This window comes from Sinocyclocheilus rhinocerous, unplaced genomic scaffold, assembly GCF_001515625.1.
Source record: "Sinocyclocheilus rhinocerous isolate Xijiao unplaced genomic scaffold, SAMN03320098_v1.1 scaffold878, whole genome shotgun sequence".
NCBI lineage: Eukaryota > Metazoa > Chordata > Actinopteri > Cypriniformes > Cyprinidae > Sinocyclocheilus > Sinocyclocheilus rhinocerous.
In genome coordinates this window covers 554925-577067 of record NW_015664312.1, presented here as the reverse complement: position 1 = coordinate 577067, position 22143 = coordinate 554925, and the positions used below count along the sequence as shown (strand labels likewise).

Below are 22143 nucleotides of genomic sequence, written 5' to 3'. Positions count from 1 at the left end.
TCCTGTTTCGTAACAGAAAGTCATATTTTGATTTGAAACCTCATAACATTTTCCTGAGATGTTGATTTATGACACACAGTTTAAAAATTAGTCAGATTTAAATGGTAATTACAAAATATTATCATATTTCCATAAGAGTGTCACTAAATTAATATCAGACATTTTTGAAGTCCAAGGAGAGGGAGTGGTCATGGTCAAACATCCAAACATTTAGTATCTCTGAAAAGTACAGGACATCCAGACTTAAAACTGTGGCATGTATAGTCTCAGAGAAATCCACTAAAATATAATGTCCTCATATGAGGATGCAGGGTCTCAGGAGTATAGTACAGTTTGATTAAGAAATTGAATAACATCATCTCTGTCATGACTGTTTGCATGTTGGTGTTTTGACATTTAAATATCTCTCTGCTCGTTTTCCTTGTATGCAAATATTCGGAACTAAAAGTTTTACATTGGCATACTAACATATCTGTCGAATGCAGTGTCAGACGCAGCAGACATGTCAAGCAGTTTGAGGACGGATGATCTTGAGATACTTCTCAACAGTTGCAGTGTTACCCAAACCTGCTTAAATGTGGTAGACATGTTTCTTGTGTACCTACAGTTTTAAAATCATGTCATAAAATTAAAAATTAACCACAGAACACTGTATTGTGCCATAGCTTGTGCCAAGAATGTAATCAGACCCCTTGATTTTTTCACTTTTTGCAGCTTCATGCTAAAATTAGTTATTTTCATAACCAATCATCATCATTCTACACTCCTTTCCCTATAATGCGGTATGGAGTATAGACTGAAACAAACAAACAAAAATTCTACTTTAAAACATTTTAGCATTAGGCATCATAAGAAAATGTGTTTAAAAAATGAAGGGGTTTGAATAGTTTATGAATGCATTTTATATTGTAGCTATATTGTACAAAGCAACTTAAATTGCATCAGTGGTATACATTTTATCAGTTTATGCATTGGCTGGAATCAAACCCATGTTGATGCCATTGCTAGTGCCATGTTGTACTGTTTGAGCTACACTGTACAGGAACACTAGTTAATATGTACTGGCAATATTTTTGTGTTGCTACTGGACTCAACAGACCCACACATCAACTCAGCATTTTAAACTTGGCTTTATTGCTAAATTTAAATAAAAACAGTGCATTTACAATTTTGTATTAGAATCCATTATTTTGAAATTAAACACTCAATGAAACATGCAATTTAAATAAATGTACAGTATAGAAAAAGGGTAGGTTATTACCTGTCTTCTGATTTACTATGAATAGCATAAGGGAAATACTTAGCATTGCGCATCTGTACAGTGAATATAGTGAAAGTCTCTAAAGTTCGAGATTGAAATGTTATTTTTGAACCTCACTCATTTTTATATTGTATAGACAAAACAGTTGTCTGATAATTGTTCAAAAAATATTATCATTTGTGTTCTGCAGAAGAAAGTAAGTCACACAGATTTGGAACAAAGGAAATGATGGCAAAGTATCCAAAATCGCCCCATACCCTGATTCACTATTCCCAACATTAGTCCAGCGAGTAAATGAAAATGAGTGGTGAATTCTGACAGTGACGTTGCATTCAGATATGTAGTATGTACTATATAGTAAGCGAAAAACAGTATTTGGACGTTTTATTTTGTTTGAAATTATGTGACAGGAGTTTGATTTCACTTGAAATATATTGGGGCCTTCCCAGCGCATTACATGTATTCTCTAGCCATTGAGTGTATATTGGTGGTACACTTGGTATTGTGGTGCGTTTTGGGATTGAATGAGCACTGTGGTTTCAGAAACCACTACAAATGGCTGTCCCCTTGAAATGGTACACTGTATTCACCGTATTTTTATCATAAGAGCGGGTGCGGTCATTTCTAACCTGAATTTGTGAGGCTTCCGTTGTTATTCACTCCCAGTTATTTTACCCCTACAAAAGCAGTCCGTTATGCTGCTTTATATCGCAAACTGGCATTTGATATATTATTTTAATTCATTGTCATAATCATAAACATACTGGTTTGTTGTGCAAATGGATTTCCTGTTTACTGCACTTGTTATTCTTCTAGTTATTTACCTATAGCGGCTAATTAATCGCACATTAAAAGAAAACGGCTTACTTCTGCATTGCAAAATGAGGTGGATAAGGGTGTAGAGGCGATTTCAGACACAGCCAGAGTGTGGAATTGTTTCTCCTCTAGAGGCACCGTATGGAAAATAAATAAATAAAATATTGAGAACATTAATCTGTAGCCATAAAACAGTTTAAACACATGCCATTTAATGAGCTTTGGTCATTTTGGTTGATAAATGTTAGGCATAGGCTATTCCTTTTGTTTTTCAATGATAAAGGTATCCACAGTGGATAAAGACTTGGAATGAGCTTCTTTCTGTTTGTCTGGCCTTGCTTTCCGACACATCCACAGAAAGATAGAAAACCCTGTCAACAATAAAGTTGATGGGCAAAGCAACTGAATTATCATATTATACAACAGTGCATTCAGGCATATTTTCTCTCTCTCTCTCTCTCTTTTTTTACCTCCAGTATGATTCTGTGTCTAAGAGTAAACCTACCTTGCATTGTATTTGAAATGCAGAATACGTAGAGTATTGGGTAGCTGGTATATCCAGAGCCAAGAAAAACCAAACCCCATGATGTACCCAGCAGACACATGAGGCCCAGCACTGTGCTGGCATCCTTCACCGGTATTTTCTTATGCTTGTTGTCCAATTTCTTTAGCTTAAAGATCTGTCTGGACACTATGAATAGAACTATTGTGTTAAACAGGAATACGATGGTGAAGTAGGAAAAGTTCACACTATACAGGATGAGAGGCTCTGTGATCCAGCATCTGTAGAACATATAATAAACAATGCTGAAAGTTAAAGAAGAGCTAAAAGCAAGGAAAACATGAAAAGGTTAAAGGGATAGTTCACCCAAAAATGAAAATTTGATGTTTATATGCTTACCCCCAGGGCATCCAAGATGTAGGTGACTTTGTTTCTTCAGTAGAACACAAACGAAGATTTTTAACTCAAACCGTTGCAGTCTGTCAGTCCTATAATGTCAGTGGATGGGAATCACGGCTTTGAGAGTCATAAAACATACACAAACAAAACCAAATTAAACCCTGCGGCTCGTGATGATACATTGATGTGTAAAGACACAAAACGATCGGTCTGTGCAAGAAACTGAACAGTATTTATATCGTTTTTTACCTCTGATTTTCACCGCAATGTCTGAACTGTTCTGAGCACGCGCTCAGAACAGTTCAGACATTGCAGTGAAAATCAGAGGTACTTATAAATCTGCTAAAGCAAGAAGAAGAAGAAGAAGACGCCTCACGCGCAGGCTGAAGAAGAAGACGCGAAGGCGCTCAGGAAAGTGAGCGCATTTGTGTTCTACTGAAGTGAGCGTTTGTGTTCTACTGAAGAAACAAAGTCACCTACATCTTGGATGCCCTGGGGGTAAGCAGATAAACATCAAATTTTCATTTTTGGGTGAACTATCCCTTTAAGTTATAATATGAGGACTCACACTGGATTTGTTGCATTCGAATTTGATATGGTCACATTTATGGCACCATAGAATGGATCGGTGAGTTGCTGAACTGACAGCAAACTTCCAACAAGAACAGCAGGGACTCCTGTTAAGAGGAAAAGACTGCAGGATGAGCAAATCTACACTTTAATCATCATTTCTTAATGTTTCTAGTATTATAGCATCATGTCTCTTTTTTGAGCCTATATTTTGTAATACTTAACATGCAAACTGTCATTGTTAACCCTGTTAACCCTTTTTTTTTTTCAAATGTGGTCCTTTTCTGAGTTTCAAAAGACATGATATAGGAAGAACGTATCAGAGTTATAAAGCAAGTTCGGACCTTAATTATGAAATAGAGATTGTGACGAGTGGGGTGGGGCCGAGAGCCGTGGGAACGGAGCAAGGCCGGTGGAGTAAGTGATAATGCACGACACCTGCGCCACTCACCAGTCTCGAGCTTCATAAATACTGTGAATAGTATGGAAATACATGGTTCTCGTCGTTTAAAGCACATAGGGCGTCCTTATGGATCACTATTGGAGTCTGGACTTTGTAGAAGAGACACAGAGGAGACGAATTGTTGAATAAAGTCGTTATTTTTGTTTTCTTCGTGTACAAAAAATATTCTCGTCGCTTCATAACATTACGGTTGAACCACTGATGGCAGATGGACTATTCTGACGATGTCTTTCATACTTTTCTGGACCTTGACAGTGTAATTTACTTGGCAGTCAATGGGACAGTCACAAGCCTCCCGGTTTTCATCCAAAATATCTTAAATTGTGTTCCGAAGACGAACGAAGCTTTTAGGGGTTTGGAACGACATGGGGGTAAGTGATTAATGACAAAATTTTAATTTTGGGGTGGAGTATCCCTTTAACAAAAGGCATCTTTCACCCAGGCTAAAGTTAACACAGAAACTTGGATCTGATGGACATCGGATAAGGTGTCTCACTGGCAACATCCATGAAAGATAAGTACACATCATGTACAGCATAACATATAATAAAAATGTCAAGGATCCCCACCCGATGACTGCAGTGAAGAACTGTACCGTCTTCATCTATCTATCTTAACATACTAGTTCTTTTTCTTATTGTTCCCCAGTCACGCAAAAAGCAATTGTAAATTCACGACTGATTATTGGGTATTGAGGCAAGGACCATGGACATGGATTTGGCAATGATCCTGGATTTTTGCTGAACCAAAATCAGAGCGTAACAATTGCTGCATCTCGCTGTGTTCTGCTCACAGCGAAGGAGAAAATGTTCTATGGTGCGGCTAAATGGTGCTGAATATTGGGATCATAACACCTAGTCCTACCATGCAAACTTACAATTACAATAGGGTTTCAGCGCTTTGCGCTTGAACACCTAGATATGCTACAAACACTGCCTCCATTGACTTACAAGTTGATCTATGAGTCTGTTTTTGTAATGTTCCTGTACATTTAGTCTTGATACTCACCCCATCCGATCAGGGACAACTTGACCACGTAGTATTTGATGTATATGTTGAACACTCTGGCCAAAAGAAGGTAGAGGTGCAAGGCTTCAATAGCCATCCAGGTTAAAGAACACAGCAGACTGTAGTGTATAGTCACAGCAATAAAAACACACACTTCTTTCACTGTCATTGTGGCAGCCCACTCGCTGAACATGAAGCTCAGGTTGAGGAGAAACAGAGCACCGCTCAGAGACACGTGGATGCTGTTGGACACTTCTGCCTTTGCGTTCCTGTGAAACACACGAACTGTATATGAATTTTAATGGCGGTTTTTCAAATTTTTACCTGCTTTGATAAATTTATTCGCACAATTTTGGGATCAGTGTAAAGAATAATGTGAATCAAAGTGCAGATTATATACACATTTATATGAAAACAGAAGGAACAGCACCTGTTGAAAATAAACAACAAGACAGAGGAAGCAGAAAAGACCGCAGACAGACCGCAGCCTACATAGCTGATGTACGACAAGATTTCCCAATGCTGTCCATCAATGTTTATCACCTCAACCTATTCAGAGTGTAGGAGGGACAAAGGAAAAGTGGTAGTGAAGGAGGGAATTAAATGAAAACAATATCAGCACAGAATGGTTTCTGCTACCTTACACGTTTAGTAATGGCCTGAATGAATGGCTCAGTACTCACTAGAAGCACAGCAAAAGGGGTCATATGGTCACAGGAGCACTCCACAACATCATCACTGATCTGAGTGGTGTTACAGCCATCCGGCTTCCAGGTGTTACTGCCTAAATATTCCATATTATTAATACATTTTAGCACAAAAAAAATACCAAATGGCAGTTACAGCTTTTGTACTTTTTTTTCTGAGTGTGCACACAGCAGAATTTTCAGTGAATGACTTCAATTTCAGTCAGACTCAGAATATAGTAATATAGACCACTTTTATGGCACTTTTACAGATTTCATGTTCTTTTTAGAGCTTGATACACTACTTGGAAAACAATACATGAAGATTCTTCATAAATTCTTCTTTCATGTTTCACAGAAAAAATAACAGCATATGGGATAAGAACAACATGAGTGTGTGTAAATTATGAGTTTTCATTTTTGAGTGAAATACTGTATTCCTTTAGTTCCCACCCACCTTGTTCATCATAGTATTGACAGGAATATATGTAGCTTTTCTAAGAATATCAACACAAAAACACAAATTATTACAGTTATTTGGAAATTTTAAGAACATTTGTAAAGGTAAGCTTACGGTTGAGTGGTTTGTGTAGTTATTCACTGGAAAATGTATTATAAGTGGATTGGTCAAATTCACATTGTCACGTCCAATAACTTCAACCCGTATGACTGTGGACATTATAGAATTGTTTTTCTTCTGTAAATACACAAACAGACAACATGCAGGTTAATATAATAAAGAGTGAGGGGGTTAAGTTAACAGTTTCAATAGTTTTATAAAACAGTCAGAACAACAAATGAAAAACTTTACATTAAACTGCTGAATGGAATCGTAAATAAATATTGCAACTTTCTGCTTGGCCTCAGGGACATTTTGGAAAGCCTCCACTGGGATAAATGTCTGTATTGTTGGAGCTTTATTAGACACCTTAAAATTAAAAGAAATTAATTAAGTAATTTTGCTGTATCAATCCATATGACTTTGGACATTATAGAAGCATTTCCAGCTGTAAATACACAACCACAGACAACAGGCAGGTTAATATAATATAGAGTGAATGGGTTAAGTTAACCGTTTCAATACTTTTATAAAATAGTCAGAACAACAAATGAACGTTACATGAAACTGCAGCGTGGAATCGTAAATAAATATTGCAACTTTCTGCTTGGCCTCAGGGACATTTTGGAAAGCCTCCACAGGGTTAAATGTCTGTATTGTTGGAGTTGTATTAGACACCTTAAAATGAAAAGAAATGAATTAAGTAATTTAGCTGTAACACTATTAATTCTAATATATATTTTATATGACCTTTTTAAGCAGTGTAAAAAATTCAAGCTGCAAGCTTTTACATAGCTCCAAAGAGAAAGGAAAACTTGAAATCGCATCATATGACCCCTTTAAAGAAAATGATGTCATCTTTTGGACCTTTGGAAGAAGAGTCTTACTTTTGGAGCGGTGATTGGTACAAGACTATTTGGTAAGTTCATCACAACCACAATCAAAGCGAAACCCTCAAAATTGTAGTCAGTGGAATAATTTGTCTTTTCCATAATGCTGTGTATGACTTCTCTCTCTGCTCTGCATAATAATGTAATTAAAAGGGATACAACCAAATCGACACAAATTCATACAGTTTGTTAAGATCTTAAACACAAGACAGGTACCTGTTGTAGCTTTTCAAAGTTGTTTCGCTTTTCAGCATTTCAGGGCAGTCATTTGCAATACTTGGAAAGTTTGTTGGTAATAAATCTTTTTGATCACTTGAAGTGCAAACAGCTCTGAAGTTGTCCATTTCTTTGTTACAACAGAAGATTTCGGATTTAACAGACTCAGATGCTGGATTTGGTACTAAAATAGATGAGGAAAAAATACTGTTAAGTAATCAGACACTTGTCTTTTTTTCACACTTAGGTCTGTTAGACATTCTCTTTAACTCTTTAATTCACTAATTATTAAACCACAAAAAATATATCATAATGTTTATTTTGATTTCATTTTTACAAGAAAAAATGAAAACTGATTAGCTTGAAATGAACAAAATTAATTTGTTGTAATGAACTAAAGAATTAAAACTTTTTTTTTTAAATTTTGGAATACTTAAGATTTTAATGTTTTTGAAAGATGCCTCGTGTGCTCACCAGGGCTGCATTTATTTAATCAAAACTACAGTAATATTGTGAAATATTATTACAATGTGACTGTTTTCTATTTTAATATATTTTAAAATGCAATTTATATCTCTGCAAAGCTGAATTTTCAACATCATTACTACAGTCTTCAGTGTCACATGATCCTTCAGAAATCATTCTAATATGCTGATTTACTGTAGTTATTAATTATTATTGGTGCTCAATTTTTTCTTATTAACGTTGAAAACAGTATTTGCTGGATCCTACCTGTGGAAACCAGGATTTTTTTCGGGATTCTTTGATGATAGAACGTTTTGTAACATAAATATCTTTATCTTTACTGTCACTTTTGATCAATTTAATGTGTCCTTGCTAAATTAAAGCATTCATTATTATTATTATTATTTTTATTTTTTTTATCTTACTTACTCCAAACTTTTGAATGGTAGTGTATCACGGTTGTCAAAAATATTAAGCTGCAAAAAACTTTTTTTCCAACATTGATAATAATGAGAAATGTTTCTTGAGCAGCAAATCAGCATATTAGAAACATTTCTGAAGGATCATGTGACACTGAAGACTGGATAATGATGCTGAAAATTCAGCTCTGTCATCACAGAAATAAATTAATATATATGTTAAAATATATTACAACAGAAAATTGTTATTTTAAATAGTTATAATATTTCAAAAATTACAGTTTTATTTTAATCAAATAAATGCAGCCTTGGTGAGCATAAGAGACTTCTTTCAAATACACTAAAAAAATTCAAAACTTTTAACCAGTCATGTACATACATGTTTACAAAACTGTGGATCATGAACGTGCAGACCTAATGCAAATAAATTTTCTCATGGTGATGGGCAAAAAACAGTATCTCACTACTGTCTCTAATACTAAGATCTAAAATACAAGTCACAGAAATAGTCTGATTTGAGGAGGGTTTCAGGAACTTACAAGGTAGCGAGCAGTTGGTCTCAGATATTGAGTCATTATTTTGCATGACATCGTTGGTATTTGTATTTTCTCCATCCACTCCATGGATTATGAGCAGAAGCAGCAGGAGTGTCATATCTGTCATAGCTCTGTGGAAAAAATGAGAATACAGACATTCATTTAATGAAATACAAAAAGACAAATCAATTCCAACATATTGAATGCACAATAAAGAATGCATATAATACAAAAGGTTTCATCATCTCATTGTTAAAATAGTTTATACAAATACTTAATAATATATACAGTACTACTAAAATAAAACATACTGTATGTAGGCTATATAAGTCTAATATACGTATAATCAAAACATATAAATATTTACAATAATTTTAATAATTATGTATAATACATAACCTAGATGTGCTCTTTCTTCTCTTACCTTGCTGTTTCTCTAGTCATCAAGGATGAAGTTGTGACAGCTCTGTGGAAAGTTTGCAGTTCACACACCAAGAAATGAATAGCCAAAATCAAATTATGTGGCTTCAGTCACACTCACTGAGCTCTACTGATGACAGAACACAATGACAAGCCTTGTCATCACATTTGGTTTTCAACAATACAGTTAACATACATAGCATACAAACATACAAAATTGCAAAGGCCAGCATAAAAGGCCTGTTTTACTGTTTCAAATGACATTGACTGACATGATATGATTAAATCCTCAGCACTACTAAATGGTACTGTTGTTTCTTAAAGGTTAAGAGTAACTTACTGCCACTTTTTGATCATTTTGATGTTACCTAGTCAGTTTAAATTATATTGCATTATTACAAATATTCAAGTCTCTATTGCAGATAAACAAAGCAGTTTTGTTTATACTACGGTAAAGAAAAAACGAAAAAATAAAACTTTGTACTTACAAATTTTATTTATGCATTATTCATTATTCCATTTTAAATATGTAGTTGAACATTTTTCAGATATCCTTATGTTTTAGATGGGGATCATTGGGTTGCGTAGGATATGCGGGTGTTATAAAATGTAAAAAAGCAATTTTGCAAGAAAAATTATACGACAATGAAATTATATGAAAAAAATATTGTTTCTCTATAAAAATATATATATATTTTTAAATTTATGTACCATGCAATGCTAAATAACATTTTAATTCTCTATATAAAGATAAAAGAGACAACAACTTCCTTCCAAAGACTTGATTTGAATAAATGAGGTCACAGAGCAAACTGTAATTTTAGCACAGCTTAGGAAACTAACAAACATGTAAATAAATACTTGAGAATACTTAATGAAACTAAGGTATTTAGAAAATGTAGCCAATTTTATTTCATGCTATAGCAATAAATTTTGTTTAACAGCTAAATGGGGATAACAATAGACTTATAAGTAGAATATGTTTTGTGCCACATAAAATAAATGTAGTATTTTACAACATTTCAGCTGTACTAAGAAATAATAATAATAATACAAATAATAAAAAAAACCTTCAAGAATTGATGTTGAAAATGTGTTACAATGCGTGTTCCCTATCAAGTTCGGTCTCTCGACACTGCGTAGCTTACACTTAGGGGTTAACCTCCTCCAAAATAGTGAAGCCTGATTGCATCGCGACGGTAAATTTTACCGGCCAATGACGCTCAAGCGCTCGAGCTAGGGACGGAGCTACCCACTATATACAGTAGGTCGGCGCTCAGCGTCATTACCTCAGAATCTTTCTCCTTCACGAAGCAAGTACAGAAGACTTCTACTCATCGCTATTTTTTTCTCGCCGTTGACAACACCCTAAGAGAACGCCGTTCGCTTCAAGTTCCTCTTTGGCGATCCGGCAAGAAGACAGGATGTCCCTTAAGGAGTGCTGTGCGTGCGGGGCCCAGATTGAGCTCCCTGACATACACGACGCGTGTGACTTCTGTCTGGGCCGAGCCCACACAGAGGCCGCACTGGATAGGTCTGATTGTCCTGCCTGTGAAGAGATGACAGTCAAAGCCCTTCATGCCAAGATTTCCGTGATCCTGAACTGCGCGCTGGCTAATCCCTTGTCTCTGCCTCCCATCACCGTCGAGCCGTGGGAGGGAAGGCCAAGGCAGCCACGTGCAGTAGGCCTCTCTGATGAACGCATGTCGACTCAGTTCCTGCATGCTTATCGCTCAAGAGAGCCACCTGTTTCTTACACTGAGCCCAGCCTCCGCCCCTCAGATGACACGTGGGACCTGGTCTCGTTTGGTGTGGCAGAGGATGAAGTGGATGACGACGCAATGTCGACTGCAGCCTCTGGTTCGGATGACTGGTCGGCCTGCATGGAGTCGGAGGCCTCCCACAGCGAGGTGCGCAAGCCCCTGGCTCAGATTGATGAAGAGTTGGTGAAAATCCTGCCTGAGGCTGTACAGGATTTGGGTCTTGATTGGTTGCCCACTGAGCAACCAGCCAAGAACAGGTTGGACATGCGGTATATGCAGTCTGGCCGCCAGGTTGCCGCCCCCCAGAGACCTGCTTCCTTTTTCCCTGAGGTCAACGAGGAGAATATCGTGGTCTTGGCACTCTCCCTATTCGGCCCGAGTCCAAGCCGCGGGATCGTGTATGCTCTCCTCTGTCGACGGAGCTGACCGCTGGGGTTACACTAAGCCGCCGCCCGTCGAAGAAGCAGTTGCAGTGCATCTTTGTCCATCCGCATGTGGGTGGAAATCTGCACCATCCTTCCATTGAAGCCGTGCCGCACCACGAGCCACATCGTGGATAAGGCTTATATGGCAGCCGCCAAGCAGCGTCTGTGATCCACACTATGGCTGTTCTCCAGTCTTTTCAAGCCAAACTGCTGCAAGCATTGGATGAGGAGGGGCCGGACTCCGCCGCCTTCAAAAAGCTGCGTTCGGTCACTGACTTGGCTGCAGCGGCATCTTTGGCTCATGTTGATGGACATGATGGAGTCGGAGAAGGCTCAGCTGTTGGATACGCCCATATCTCCGCTCAGCCTGTTTGGTGATGCTGTGGGCTCGTTTTCTGAGAAGTTTCTGGAGGCCCTGAAACAGTCTAAGGCGATGAGCCACTTCCTGCCGAAGAGAGATCGGTCCACTGCACCTCCATCGTGCTCCAGATCTTCTTCTTTGCAGCGTTCGAAACGGCGTGAAAGACCACCACCTACTTCTTCCTCGGAAAGAGCGAGGGTGGATCCGGAGCCAGCCGTGAGACCAAAGGCGAGGCAGTTCCGGTACCCGAAGAAGATGGGGCCTCTTCTCTCGAGTGTTGTGCCAGATCCACTGCAGCGTTCCTGACGGGGGTGGTCTGAGGGGGAAGTGGCCGCATGGAGAGATGGACGATGATCCGCTTCGCAAGAGAGTTCGTCTTGTTGTGTTTCACCTGCCTGTCCCCTCGCATGTTGCAGGCGACAGAGGGAAATGTTTGTTGTCAATAAAGTTTGCACTAAAACACAAACCAAACACTGTTCAGCAAAAGAACTCTTTTCCCCCTCACGATTGTTCCCAATCGTGCGTTATAAGCAGAGTCCCGTTTTCGAACGGCGCTTTTGAACTGCGCTTTTCTCGGTGGACCTAAAAGACACCTATTTTCACATCCAAATAACCCCTTGTCACAGGCGTGTCTCGTCTTATTTTTTCCCCCAGAAACACTGCATCTTTCTGAGATTCACGTTTGAGGACAGAGCTTATCAGTTCAAAGTATTCCCGTTCGGGTTGGCGTTGGCTCCGAGAACTTTTACAAAGTGTATAAATGCAGAGCTTTCCCCTCTCAGGCAGAGTGAAATTCACATTCTGAATTATCTGGACGACTGGCTTGTTATAGCCCAGCCACGGGATATACTGGAAAACCAGAGATGCCAGCTTCTAGAACATCTGAAGCATCTAGGACTGGCGATCAATGTGCAGAAGAGCAAGCTTCGCCGCACACAGACCATCACATTATTGGGAATGGATTTGGACTCGCGATCGATGAGCGCGCGTCTCTCTCAAGAGCAAATACAGTCTTTGGTCAGCACTCTCACCTCGTTCAAACCGGAGAGAGTGGTGATTCTGAAATGCTTTCAGGGACTGTTATGGCGCATGGCAGCAGCAACTATGGTATGTCAGCTCGGGCTTCTGCATATGAGACCACTTCAGCTATGGCTGAAATCCCAGGTGCCAAGCAAAGTGTGGAAGAACAGTCAGTTGCAGAAAAGCAGAAAAATCGTCACTATGGACGTGTCACTAAGGGGCTGGGGAGCCCTTTGCGATGGCAGACCGGCTAATGGTACTTGGACGAGTGCACAAGTTAAGTGGCATATAAACTGCCTAGAGTTGATGGCAGTATTTTTTAGCTTTGCAGGGCTTTCTTCCACTGATAAAGGATCGACACGTCCTGGTTCGGACAGACAACACGCCGGTGGTATCCTACATCAACCATCAGGGAAGTTTTTGTTCACGCTCACTTCAAAGGTTGGCGGAGCGTTTCCTACTTTGGGCGGACAGAAACCTTTTGTCGATTCGAGCAGTACATGTTCCCGGCAGTCAGAACTGCGGTGTGGACATGCTGTCCAGGAGTGGCCCAGTGCACGGGGAGTGGAGGCTGCACTCGCAGACTATTCAGCTGATTTGGAGCCTGTTCGGAGAGGCCGAGATCGACTTGTTTGCCTCTGAGGAGAATGCGCATTGCCAGCTGTTCTTCTCGCTGGCGAATGCACACCTGGAGGGGGATGCTCTCTCAAGTCGCTGGCCCAAGAAGCGCAAATAGGCTTTTCCCCCAGTGAAGATTATGCTGCACAAAATCAAAGAGGAAAGGGAGACGATGCATCTAGTCGCGCCGAAGTTGCCCAACCAGCCATGGTTCTCGGAGTTGGTGGAGCTTTTAACGGCTCCCCCGTGGCCGATTCCGTTGCGAATAGATCTCTTATCTCAGGCAAACGTCTCGGTGTGGCACCCCAGGCCAGAGCTATGGAACCTGCATGTTTGGCAGATCAGAGCAGAGGACAGACGACAGACGACAGACAGGTTTTCCATTTGCCTATCAGTGATCGATAGAGGGTGGGCGACTTACATGCGCTGACTACGAGCACTGCATGTATGGAGTTCGGTAAGGATGAATGTATGGTTAGACTCCAGCCTAGACAAGGATATGTGCCTAAAGTGCTTTCTACTTCATTTAGAGCGCAGGTCATCATGCTACAGGCGTTTGCTCCTCAGAATTCGGAGCCAGCGACACACCCACTATGCCCAGTCCGTGCTCTGCTAGTTTATCTGGAGAAGACTAGTCATTTCAGATTGGCAGAGCAGCCGTTTATATGATTTGGTGGCTGTACCAAAGGACTGCCAGTGTCAAAACAGCGGCCAGTCTATGTGCTATGTGCTTACATTACCATGCTTAGTCCCGCTTGGCTCGAGCTGGAGGGCATTTGATTTTCCCTGAGTGCCCAAAGAAGTAGTCAACAGGCTCGGCTCTATCGAAGTCTGGCTCATTAGACTCTTCTCACCAGGTGTGGGGAATACAAAACAGCGAGATTATATGCGTCCCCAAGTGTAAGATACGCAGTGTCGAGAGAACGAACTTGATTGGGAACGTCTCCGGTTACGTCCGTAACCTCGGTTCCCTAAAAGGAGGGAATGAGACACTGCATGCGCTGCTGTGTTGTAATCCTCAGAGTCTAGTACCTGTTCAAACAATCGAAAGATTCGGAGGTAATGACGCTGAGCGCCGGCCTATATAGTGGGTAGCTCCATCCCTAGCTCGAGCGCTTGAGTGTCATTGGCTGGTAAAATTTACCGGTGCGATGCAATCAGGCTTCAGTACTTGGGAGGAGGGGGATAACCACTAAGCGTAAGCTACGCAGTGTCTCGTTCTTATTTTTCTCATTCGTATTTTTTTATCTATTTATTTAGCCATTAATCAAGATATATTATCACTATTCTTCAACTGTTTTGAAAGCACCAGCATTTCCTTCAGTGAAGTCTAAATATAGTGAAAACAGTTAGTTCACTAGTTTTCTTTTTATATTTCTGTCAACTTTCACTTTTACTCCACTACATTTCCTAAATAAAATGTATACTTTTATGTGTACATGTGTACATTTCCCCGAAGCATATTTGTTACTTACTATAAAATAAAGACGGGACATGGAAGTACACAGACTGCAAGCACTTGAGCAAGCAGCTTTGATGAATCAGTGATCTGATTCATCAAAGCTGATGAATGAATCAGTGGACAGGGCCTTTGTGTGCCGTATGCATCAGACGTTCAGCTAACGGTCCGTGGACGTGACGTCTGAGGCTGAGACTAGATGCATGCAACTCCTAAAAAAAACAGAAAACAAAACACACATACACAAAAAAAGCTGCAAACAAGATCTCGGACAACCGCAGTTGTTTTCATTTTCCACTCAAGTCGAGGCTCCTAAAATTAAAGATGAGGCGGCAAAAATGCCTCTGTATGTCCTTTATTTCATTTAATACAGTATAATTAATCTATATCACACGAAGAGTGCTGTTCTCCAGATATCAGCATGATAACAAATATTGATACAACTTTAATAAAGTTAGTGCAAAGTGACCTGTTTTGCTCTATTTCGCCAAAGAAAATAGCTCCAAACAAAGATCACAGCACTGTATTATGTCTCTGAGGCTGAGCAATACACTGGACGGTACGTGTTTCCTTATCGAATGAATCAGCTTTTTGAATAAATTGGTTGAATGAATGATTTAGTGACTCACTCATTAAAACAGTCAAATGCTTCATTCGTGAATAAATCAACCGTTTGAATGAATCGTTGAATCTTAATGACTCACTCATTAACAGTGGCTTGCTGCCACATACTGGCAGTTTTAATTTCACATTTCAAGTATCATTTCATGTTCTCTTCCGAGGGAACATCGAACTGCGTCCTCTAGCGGTCACTAGCGGTGACTTCAGCATACTATTTCTCTTCAGCACTTCAGCATGACCAGTGTTTTAGAAGCATACATCTAAACACGACAATAACATTGGCCGGCGACAGCCTATGACATCATTACCTGTGCGACCACAGTTTAAAAGGGTGCCGGGAGAACACGTCATCCTCTTCTTCAGCTTCAAGGGACAGTTTTGTTTGAAGCGTGCATTCCGGTAAGAACGATTATTCTTCTTTACCATGGCAAGCACTAGTAAGGTGTTTAAGAAGTGTGTGGATCCGTGTCCTCGTTATTTGACACCTGATCACACACACGATCTTTGCATCTTTTGTTTGGGCGAAGAGCATGCACGCAATGTCCTCGAGGGGGCAATCTGCGTACATTGTGAGCGATTTCCAATAAAAAAGCTCTGCTCTCGTTTGTCTCTTTTTTTGAGGAAAGAGGAACAGCCATCAGTTCAGGACCTGCCGCTGCTGAGGCACGGAGGAAAATGAGCTCATGGGGATCGCAGGTGGACCTGGCTGATGAGTTGAAAAAGGGTCTCTCCCTTTCGCGCAAATCGGTCATGGACGAGAGTGAGCTGCTGGATGACGATACTATTTCTCTTACATCGTCTGATCCAGCGGCTAGTGCTCAGCTGGCTCCAAGCCAGGAAGAACAGGAGATGTTAGATGAGGATGAAGAAATTTAAACTGAGTCCTCTCATTCCTCCTGCCCTGCGTACGCTGAGTTGCTTGAGGTTATGGATCGCACCACGGCGAGGCTTGACTTGCCGTAGAAGCGGGCTAAGAAAGTGGCACCTCGAGGCCGCCTCGATGAACGTTATGTTTCTGACCATAGCCCTCCAGCTCAAGTGAGCCTTCCATTTCTTCCTGATCTTTATGTGGAGATCGAGAAGGCTTGGAAAAATCAGTTTTCGTCCCGCATCCATAGGTTTCAGGATACTAGTTATGTTAATTTTGAGGGGATGCGTGAGAACGGTTATGAGAAGATGCCCTCTATTGAAGAGATGCTGGCCTGCTATCTCTCTTCAGGCTTATCAGGCTGACCTGTTGAAAGACCTGGATAAAGGTCAGGGCTGGGTCACCCCTGATGAGGTGGCTGAGTTGCGTCGCACCACAGATCTTGCTCTTCGTGCCACTAAGCAGACCGCCACTGCCATTGGCAGATCCATGGCGGCCATGGTGGTTATGGAGAGGCATCTGTGGGTGAACCTGGTGGATATCGGGATGGAAGAGGGGAGCTTTCTCCTTGATGCACCGGTTTTCCCTTCTGAGCTTTTCGGCACTTCCGTCAAGACAGTGTTTGAGAAGTTTAAGGAGGCCAAAATGCGCTCTGCCGCCTTTAAGTCCTTCATTCCACAAAGGTCCAGGTCTGAGCCCGAACAACCAAGGGGTCCTGGCCCATCTAAATCTAAGGATTAGAGGTGGGCACAGAAGACTAGTGTCATGACTCGCACCCCTCCCCCACCTTCGGGTAGGGCTCAAAGGAGGCGTGTGTCAAAAGGTAACAGGCAAGATTTGAGGGAGGTGATCCAGACGAGGCGTTCTCAGCGCTCTCGTCTGGATCAGAGTACAACCTGAGCCATCTACTCACCTCCCTCTGAGAGTATTAACATCTGTTCTCATTTTCCTCCCCTTAATTCCCCTAAAGCCATCCACCTGACTGAGGTTAGGTAGGAGCCTCGTGCACTTGCATTGCAGTCTCTCATGCTAGACCTATGATGTTTTGGTTAGTTTCTATGTCTCATAGAACTACCTTACTGATGGTCCGGACCCAAGCGCTCTTCGGACTTCGCCTTCAGATTATATCCGTGAGCTTGAGTCATGTGCGGGAGCCATGGTTGGTGAGTACGATCCATTTTATCTACTCTATTGCTCGTTTTATGTGAATTCACTAACTAGCTTTCTCCGCAGTGCTACTTGGACCTGTCCCGGTTTTTCTGACTTTGTTTTATGGTTAGGACTTCTGTGAGCACCTCCTCTGCTGAAGTCAGAACCTCTCGCTGTTGACCATTGGAGGTGATGGTCTCACCCGTCGGTATTGGATCCATGCTGGATGATAGCCCTACATCTTCGGCTTCATGCTTACTGGACCACGCAGCCAAGTCGCTAGGCTTCTGCGAGAGCCTCCTTAGCCATCAGGTCCCCAGTAAAACGCTGCAACCTCAGGACCCACGGGTTCTCCATTCAGGTTGAGCATTTTTTTTGGAGCATAATGCTTCGTGACATGCTCCCTGTTGTCCTGGCTGGATGTCTGCTTTGAGAAGCTGCCCTGGCCAGGATGCGCTACTCATGTCTCACCCCGAGGGGTTTCTTGAGATTTGAGTCATCCTCTCAACCATCATGCACGTTCTCTGAGCTAGAGCTCCTCTCGCTGAGGCGTCGAGTGGCTTAACACTCCTTAACTGTTCAATAGACAGTGAGGCCCATTGGACCTCCCTGTCAGACTGCCCTTATGGTCGAACCAGTGCACGCCTCTGCAGAGTGGGCTTGAGTACACTGCTTTCCCTGAGGTATGAGTGAGATGTGTTTCTGCAGAAACCCTTCCTGTAAGCTTCGACCCTGCATGCATGAATGGGTTATCAGGTCTGGTTAAATGGGACCCATGCTCTCTATAGAGATAGAAAGCATAAGACTGTGTTCAGCTGTATCAGTTGATGGTCTCTCATTGGGCCCTGCTAGACTGCCACTTCTAATCTAGCGCTGCTTTCTGGTCGAGCTGAGGAGTGCTACCCTCACTGGGAGGGTTAGCTATGAGTCTATCACTCCCAGTTTGTGCTTTGAGGGCCCGCCTCAGCCTGAGAGCCGAGAGCGCTGCTCCATATGAACAATACTGAGTTGTTAGACCCGTCCCTGTCGCCTCCTTGGTCAGTTGCTTCTATGCTGGGACCCTGTTGTTCCCTGTTGAAATATGTGATCCCTTTTTAAGCAGGATCCCATTTCTGATGTCCCATTTGCGGTCACTGCTCACTGCAGAAGGGTCTTTTATGAGCTCGCCGGTCCTGGGCAGATTATGTGAGTCCTCCTCTCTACTTGAGAGCTAGGTATTTTGATTGGGCTATTGATTGCTTCAGTCGAGCTGGGTTCCTCTCTATTTGCTAAGTGTTGAGCCCTCCGCTCTTTGAGCTCCGTGGCAGTGACATCAGGTAGTTTGGCCGCTTGCTGCCTCCCTGGTAAGTTGCCCCTATTTGGTCGAGCCTAGCAGTGCTCCCCTCACCTTGGAGGGTTAACTTTGAGCATGCCGCTCCCAACTGAGCGTCTGAAGCCTTCTCTCATCAGGTCCTCCGCTCTTTGGAGCTCCATTGAGCAGCAGTCTTAGGTTGTTAGGCCTCTCTCTGCCTCCTTGTTAGGCTGCTCTCCTTCTTGGTTGAGCTTAGCAGTGCTCCCCTAACCCTAGAGGGTTACCTGTGAGCACGCCGCTCCCTTCAGGGCGTCTGAGTTTCCTCTCTGCCTGAGATTCGAGTTCTCCACCCCAGAGCTCCGTGAGTCAGCAACACCAGGTTGTTAGGTCTTTTCTGCCTCCCTGATATGTTGCTCTTGTGGTTGAGCTTATAGTGCTCCCCTCACTCTAGAGCAGTGGTTCCCAACCCTGGTCCTGGAGGCACCCCAACACTGCACGTTTTGCATGTCTCCTTAATCAAACACACCTGATTCAGGTCATTAGACCTGACATTGGTGTGTCAGAGAAAGGAGACATGCAAAATGAGCAGTGTTGGGGTGCCTCCAGGACCAGGGTTGGGAACCACTGCTCTAGAGGGTTATCTATGAGCACACTGCTTCCAAGTCGAGCGTTGGTGTCCTCCTCTCGATCTGAGAGCTGGGTGCTATGCCCCTTCTAGTTATGTATGAGCACATGCTCCGGAGCCTGTTCTGTGCTGCTATGGTTGAGTTGGTGATGCTCCCCTCACATAGGGGGGTTTCTATGAGATACACCTTTTTCAATGCACATGCGCTCTGAGCACGCGGACTCCCGCTGAATTAAGTGACTGCTCCCTTGAGTGTGCCACAGTCACGCAGGGTTCCTAGGCCTGTCTAAGTAAGACAGGTGTTTCTAGAATCCATATTATGGTAAGTGCACACGCTGAGCTTCTGTGCACTTCCTAAAATCCACACTGTGGTAAGTGTGCACGCTAAACATCCTGCGCACTTCCTAAAATCCTGCATGGTATGGGTTACGCACTATCAGCCTCGTTCCCTTTCTCTGAGGTATGTTTAAGCCCCCCATTTTCACCTTGTGCCCCACTCGACTTTCTGAGCAGGGTGTTTGCTAACAAAGATCTATCGAGTCAGTTCCTTTGAGCAAGTTCATTCAGAGCTGGTGGTAGCTCCCTGGTTGACAGGCCAGGGTCTGGTTTATTGTCCTAGACGCCTGGTCGTATTCCCTTAAAGGAATCTCTTTCTTCTGATTCCAAGCATTTCGAGCTTTGCCCCGGGTTCAGGCTTTCCAGCCCAGCCCTTAACAGGTAAGTTTTATGGTATGCAGCTCAGGCTTTTGGGCGAATGGGATAATGTCACTGACAGCCGTCAAGGCATCCTAGGGGCAACTCCCATGACTTGGTAGAGTTGGCACTTAGTGCTCGCTGTGGTGCTTGGCATGCACTCCCTTCAGCATGACGGCATGGGTATACCGTTCCCCATAGTGACTGCTAGAGGACGCAATGTCTTGTTTCCTTCTCAGGGAACCATGGTTACATATGTAGTCTCTCCAGCCTGCCTCAAAGCCTGTGCTGTCCAGCTATCATCCATCTTCACATTGATCTTCAACAGATCCCTGGAGCTGTGTGAAGTCCCCTCCTGCTTCAAATGTTCCACCATCATCCCTGTACCCAAGAAACCAAAAATCACAGGACTTAATGACTACAGGTCATGAAGTCATTTGAGAGACTGGTGTTGGCCTACTTGAAGGACATTACTGGACCCTTGCTTACCGAGCAAACAGGTCTGTGGATGATGCAGTCAATATGGGATTGCACTACATTCTCCAACATCTGGACAAACCAGGGACTTATGCAAGGATCTTGTTTGTGGACTTCAGCTCCACTTTCAACACCATCAGCCCGGACACCCTCTGTACCCACCTCCATTTGTCAGTGGATCACCAGCTTCCTGACAGACAGGCAGCAGCTAGTGAGGATGGGAAAACTCACATCCAACACTCGCACCATCAGCACTGGAGCTCCTCAGGGCTGCGTCCTCTCCCAACTGCTCTTCTCTCTCTACACAATTGTCTGCACCTCTACTGACCCCTCTGTCAAGCTCCTGAAGTTTGCAGACGACACTACAGTCATCGGTCTCATCCAGGACGGAGACGAGTCTGCTTATAGACAGGAGGTCGAGCAGCTGGCTGTCTGGTGCAGTCATAACAACCTGGAATTGAACACGCTCAAAACTGGAGATGATCGTGGACTTCAGGAGGAGCCCCCCTGCTCTCCCCCCACTCACCATCATGGACAGCACTGTGGCTGCAGTGGAGTCATTCAGGTTCCTGGGCGCAACCATCTCTCAGGCCCTGAAGTGGGACATTCACATTGACTCCATTGATTTTCTGTTAAGTCTTACTATTAAATGTTTTTTTCTGTTCTCATGTCAGATGTGTATGTATGTATGTTTGTATGCATGTGTGTATGTACCAGGAGCACCTGGTAAGAAAAAAAAAAATCACAACAAATTCCTAGTGTGTTTGCGCACACCTGCTGAATAAAGCTAATTCTGATTCTGATTCTGAAGTTTTAAATAATTTCAAATATCAATATTCAACGTTTTATGTTTAAAACAAAACATTTGTAACTGCAGGATAAATGCTTCCATGTCCCCTCTGAGCTGCATTAAACAGTCTGTGTAAATGAATCTAAATGCCACTTCAGATGCAGATATTTGTAAGAAATGTTTTCTTATGTTGGAATGAAAGAGTCTTCGTACCAGATCAGTGGCTCTTATGCTTACCCAAAGATACAAAATGCTCAATAGTTTCAATACTTAAGTTTAATATAAAAAAAAATACTTTTCATACTTAAGTACAATAACACATATCACATACTTTAAAACTTTTACTCAAGTAATATTCTTAACAGTGACTTTGACTTCTACCAAAGTCATTTTCTGCTGAGATATCTATACTTTAACTAAGTGTGGCTTTCAGGTACTTTATACACCACTGGTTTTCTCCAATATTACATTAAGTAATTTTAAGTATTAGGCATTATCATCTGAAAGATCACAAGGTTAAAGGGATAGTTCACCCAAAAATGAAAATTTGATGTTTATCTGAGAGTGAGAGTCATAAAACATACACAAAACCAAATTAAACCCTGCGGCTCGTGATGATACATTGATGTGTAAAGACACAAAACGATCGGTCTGTGCAAGAAACTGAACAGTATTTATATCGTTTTTTACCTCTGATTTTCACCGCATTGTCTGAACTGTCCTGAGCGCCTTGCCGCCTTTGCGTCTTCTTCTTCAGCCTGCGCGTGAGGCGC

General features: G+C 42.2%; 1 protein-coding gene across 1 annotated transcript; it reads right to left on the bottom strand.

The window, feature by feature from the left end:
- Nucleotides 1-2332: 2332 nt before the first annotated feature.
- On the bottom strand, nt 2333-6384 carry LOC107730062 (adhesion G-protein coupled receptor G5). Its single transcript, XM_016540795.1, has 8 exons — nt 6280-6384; nt 6163-6202; nt 5703-5803; nt 5450-5568; nt 5020-5288; nt 3547-3655; nt 2583-2860; nt 2333-2448 (listed from the first exon to the last, which is right to left on the bottom strand). The coding sequence occupies exons 1-8, from the start codon at nt 6382-6384 to the stop codon at nt 2333-2335; spliced, it is 1137 nt and encodes a 378-aa protein (XP_016396281.1).
- Between the last annotated feature and the right edge of the window lie 15759 nt (nt 6385-22143).

Coding starts and splice junctions, on each gene's coding strand:
- LOC107730062 (XM_016540795.1), bottom strand. CDS start 6,384: ATGTCCACAGTCATACGGGTTGAAGTTATTGGACGTGACAATGTGAAT. Junction 6,203..6,279: donor ACTACACAAACCACTCAACC/GTAAGCTTACCT, acceptor TGATATTCTTAG/AAAAGCTACATATATTCCTG. Junction 5,569..5,702: donor CCCCTTTTGCTGTGCTTCTA/GTGAGTACTGAG, acceptor CACTCTGAATAG/GTTGAGGTGATAAACATTGA.